This window comes from Carassius carassius, chromosome 5 (assembly GCF_963082965.1).
Source record: "Carassius carassius chromosome 5, fCarCar2.1, whole genome shotgun sequence".
NCBI lineage: Eukaryota > Metazoa > Chordata > Actinopteri > Cypriniformes > Cyprinidae > Carassius > Carassius carassius.
This window is the reverse complement of record NC_081759.1, coordinates 41861040-41865611: the sequence shown is the minus strand read 5'-3', so window position 1 is coordinate 41865611 and position 4572 is coordinate 41861040. Positions and strand designations below refer to the sequence as shown.

Sequence of the window (4572 nt, the reverse complement as noted above, 5' to 3'; positions counted from 1 at the left end):
TATCCTGAATGCACTTTAAGTCGCTTTGGATAAAAGCGTCTGCTAAATGATTAAATGTAAATGTAAGTGTGTGGAAATAATGATCCAACTAAAGATATCCTCAAGTATATTTGTGCTGAAGTGGAACTATTACAAGTATATTTCAGGTACACTTCATATATAGCTTGCATTTATAAAATGATATTAACAGAAATCATACAATCATTATAAATAGTGACATTAAAACACATTTTAGGCATATTATAAAAATGTGTGTGCAATAAAGAAATATGCCAAATAAAGTTGAATTATGATTTTATTACATTAAGTCTTAAGTGAGATAAATATGTTAATGGATTTGAAGTATACTTAGTATGAAATAAATGTATTGTAAATAAATGATGGCATTTTTACTAGTGAAGGATGTGATCTGTGAATGAATTGTGCATCAAAGCAAAGTCAACTTTTAGTCAAGAGCCTCTGAATGTGAGCTGAAGCTCGTTCTTCAGCTTCCGGTGACCGATCCGCTCTCTATCAGACGTGTTTGAGCTGATTGTTCGTCTGATCTGATGTGTGATGACGCAGGGACAGAAAGTGCCTCTTTTTTTGTTGCTTCATTTACTTCTAAGGCCATGTTTGACGCTCCTATCTTATTCAGACAGTGGCAAATGCGGATGGCATAAATTTCAGGCCTAATCAATTGAATAATTATGTTTTTATTGCACACATTATGTCTTTTTCTCCTTAAAAGTGGAAGGCCTGTCTTTTCTCTAAAGTTGCCAGGATCCATTAAGAGCGAGCTATAGATCATCACATCTGTCTCGGCGTGTTCATATATATATATCGCCCGGCTCGTTTGGAGAATATTGAATCGGTTACACTAAAGTAACCAGCCGGATTTGGTAAAATGTACAAATCTATTTCTTTCATGCATGCGTGAGGAGCTGTCATCGTGTGCTATAATGACGGATGGCAGCGGTTCTCTCTCGAAGCCGAGGTGATGAAGAGTCAAAGCGCAGACAGACAGACGCACAGAAAAACTTCCTTTGAAGATTGAGGACGATCAGTCGGAGAACAGGACTGTGTGAGCCATGGTCAGAGAGGAGTCAGGATCATGACCTTCGACCTGCGGCAGGCCACTTGGTTCTTCATCCGTCCTCAAGAAGTTATTTGGATGTCATAATTATGATATGAAAAACGTGTCTGAGTGCAAAAAAAAAAAAAATCATATTTCGTTCTTTCTTGTTCATTTACCGACAACCTCAAGAATCTTTCTGTCATTACTGCAACAAGCTTTAGGTCTGTTATTCATGCTCTGTGTGTTTTATCATCCTTACAATGCTACAGAGAACAGCTGCTCATTATACTCCATCAAATGTGAAGAACTGTGATCTACGCTGATCAGCTTCCATCATGTGTCTTTAGTGACACACACTCCACTCAGAAACTCTCAGACAAAACTGTTTGAAACAAAAGGACAAAAAATCAGCAAGGTCAAGAAAAACATCCCATTGGTTCACGTTTCACCAGAAAGACTTTCTTTAAACCCGTCTCATGGTAAAGCTGTGGTTTGTTCTGTACTCTGTGTTTAATGCTCCGGCAGCTTTCTTCATGCTCTCCATCCAGCCGCTATCTCCTCATCTGTCTGTATCTCCGGTCTCCAAACAGAGCGCAGGAGCCCCGCTGGGTTCGGACCGTCCACTGACCCACGCTGAGGTCCGGGCAGCGCTTCACTTCTATCAGCGGTGGAATCAGTGGAATCAGTGGAATCAGTGGAATCAGTGGACGATGATGGGGATTGTGGCATCATCACAGTGGGACTTTTATGACACTACAAACAGAGCAGAGTTTGATTGAACACACTTTACAGCTCTGGATGGATGACTTTACTTGATGTTGAAGGAAAACTGCTTGTTTACTGAGAAATAAATTCAGTTGCTATTGGAGTATGTGTCAAAGCACTCGGCAGAACTTCAGCAGCACATAAAGTGAACATGATATGAGGGCACGTGTCCTGACCGTAATCTGAGTGGCGCACACAACAAACAGTCTGGACAAACTTTCGTCCAGACAAAAGGACAAAAAAAGAAGTACAGGGTAATATGAGTGAGCCAGTCATTCTCTCTATCAGGAAGCTCAGTGTCATGTGATCTAGTCATGTGACTAACACATCCTGTACACCTGACATCAACGTGTTTTTGTGCTCAGCAGTAAATAGAGGTGTAAACAGGGTCTTAAATGTACACTGAAAGCACATACGCAGGTGGTCAGAAACACATGAACACACCGTGTGTAAATGCTTTGCCCGTACTTCATTTCCCACCTCATTAGTAGAGACTCCTAAACCCTAACGAGTGTCAGACAGAGGAGACGTGCTAAACCTGCAGTGTTAGGGAACGTGGAACGTGGAACGAGGAACGTGGATCAGAGCCACTGGTGTAAAGGGAGATTTAATCCACTCAGATCTCTGCCTGGAAAACCCAGCACTCAACATGTGAAAAATAGAAATGTGTAAAGAAAGAGTTCATCAGGAATGTCCTTGTGCTCTTATGCTTTAGCAATGGTTTCCAACATTGCACATTGTCTCCTAAATGAAGAGCACCTGAGACGTCTCAAATGTGCAGATCAGAAACAAAAACACTGTTTAGAATCCAGAAGAATCCAGAACTGTTTTCAGTCAGAAGCGCAGGGCCCTTCTGGATCCCTTGTTCTGGGCTTTTCTGGGTCAGTGGTGAAATTAAACTGTAGTCATCAAAAATATGTCTAATTAATCAAGAAACATATACAATCTAATAACAATTCATAAAAAAGTGTAACATAAATTAGAGCAGAGTGTATACTTCTGTTCTTCTCTAGATCTGTGTATTCAGCAGATCTCCTCGCTGCTCCATCTGTCTGAATGTTGTGTGTGTGAGTGTGTGTGTGTGTGTGTGTGTGTGTGTGTGTGTGTGTGTGTGAGTGTGTGTGAGTGTGTGTGTGTGTGTGTGTGTGTGTGTGTGTGTCTGTATGTGAGTGTGTGTGTGTGTGTGTGAGTGTGTGTGTGTGTGTGTGTCTGTATGTGAGTGTGTGTGTGTGTGTGTGTGTGTGTGTCTGTGTGTGTGAGTGTGTGTGTGTGTGTGTGTGTGTGTGTGCGAGTGTCTCTCTCTGTGTGTGTGTGTGTGTGTGTGTGTGTGTCTGTATGTGAGTGTGTGTGTGTGTGTGTGTGTGTGTGTGTGTGTGTCTGTATGTGAGTGTGTGTGTGTGTGTGTGTGTGTGTGTGTGTGTGTGTGTGAGTGTGTGTGTGTGTCTGTATGTGAGTGTGTGTGTGTGTGTGAGTGTGTGTGTGTGTGAGTGTTTGCGCAAGTGTCTCTCTCTGTGTGTGTGTGTGTGTGTGTGTGTGCGAGTGTCTCTCTGTGTGTGTGTGTGTGTGTGTGTCTGAATGCTGCTGATTCTCCTTGAGCTCCAGCTGATGTCCGGCTCTGAACACACACAAGTCAAGGCTGGGCCGCTGGGTTTTCATCATGGCAAAACACTCAAATCATGCAGCTATGAAGTGGGCTATTTAAATGCAAATTGTATTGGAGATCTATTAGAAGTCTTGGAAAGAGAGTCGTATGTAAATGTCCCATAAGAGCAAAGCAGAGGAGAATGCTGGCGCCTCGCTGTAAATCACGCCGAACAAGGTGAGAACTCTGGAAATTGAATTGTGTGGAGGTGCTTTTTGATTTATTGAAAATGCAAGAAAGATGCACAGGTGCAAAACATCAGAACTGCTGGCAAAAAACGAGTCAAGCACTAAAAGAGTGTTTTGGGGCACAGAGGTCTCTCAGGTCTGGGATACAGACACCTCTTCTCTTTGATCATGATTACCATTACTCGAGGAAACAGACTTGATCTGTTATTGTAACTCGTATGTGTTTGAGAAAGGTGAAACAGTGTTCGCTGAGAAAGGCCTCCATCTAGTGTTCATCACGAGGAGCTGCAGATGCAATATTCATATATATTTTTTCTTCTTCTTCTTCATATAATAATCATATAATAGTCCAATAAACTCGCGCAGAAGTCTCGTATGTGTAGTGATGTAATGAGACGCTGCGGAACTGTTAATGTTATTGTTGTTGTTGTTGTGGCTAAATGTGATGCTGCTGCCCTCTGTGTCCGGATCCCATGAAATCGCGTTCATCATCACAGACATGGCCTTCCGACGGTCATTGTGTCTGTTCAACTGAAGCTTTATGATTCCGCTCGAGATGCCGCAGAAGACGCTGGGCTCCGTGGTGGGGCTCCTCTGCTCAGGGGCGTGTTTGGTTGAGGTAAGCCGGCGGCGAGGCCTCTGAGGCAGCGAGCGCTGAACTCGAGCTCGGGGATCGGGGCGGCGCTAGGCCTCGATAAACAACTCTAGATAAAGCCATAAAACCAGCATCGTGTAGCAATGGTTAAAATATCTTATGTTCTTTAATACTGGTTATTTAAATCTGTATAAATATTGTAAATTTTAGATCACAGACATTCAGGAGATGAAAAGATTCGAGACAAAGCAGTTTATTTATTTTTATTACTCTGATTATTACTCCGTGTTTGTGTTTGTGGGGTTCTGGAGTGTTTTAGTGAGTC

At 42.4% G+C, this 4572-nt stretch overlaps 1 protein-coding gene across 3 annotated transcripts in view; it reads left to right on the top strand.

The window, feature by feature from the left end:
- The first annotated feature begins 4065 nt into the window (after window positions 1-4065).
- Window positions 4066-4572, top strand: part of LOC132141638 (WW domain-binding protein 1-like) — an 18725-nt gene continuing 18218 nt past the window's right edge. For all 3 annotated transcript variants that reach the window (XR_009433908.1, XM_059551333.1, XM_059551332.1), the window contains exon 1: window positions 4066-4271. Coding sequence is in view for 2 of the 3 variants with exons in the window: in XM_059551333.1 (XP_059407316.1) it covers window positions 4194-4271 (78 nt within the window). In the remaining variant the exon portion in view is untranslated. The remainder of the gene's footprint in view (window positions 4272-4572) is intronic.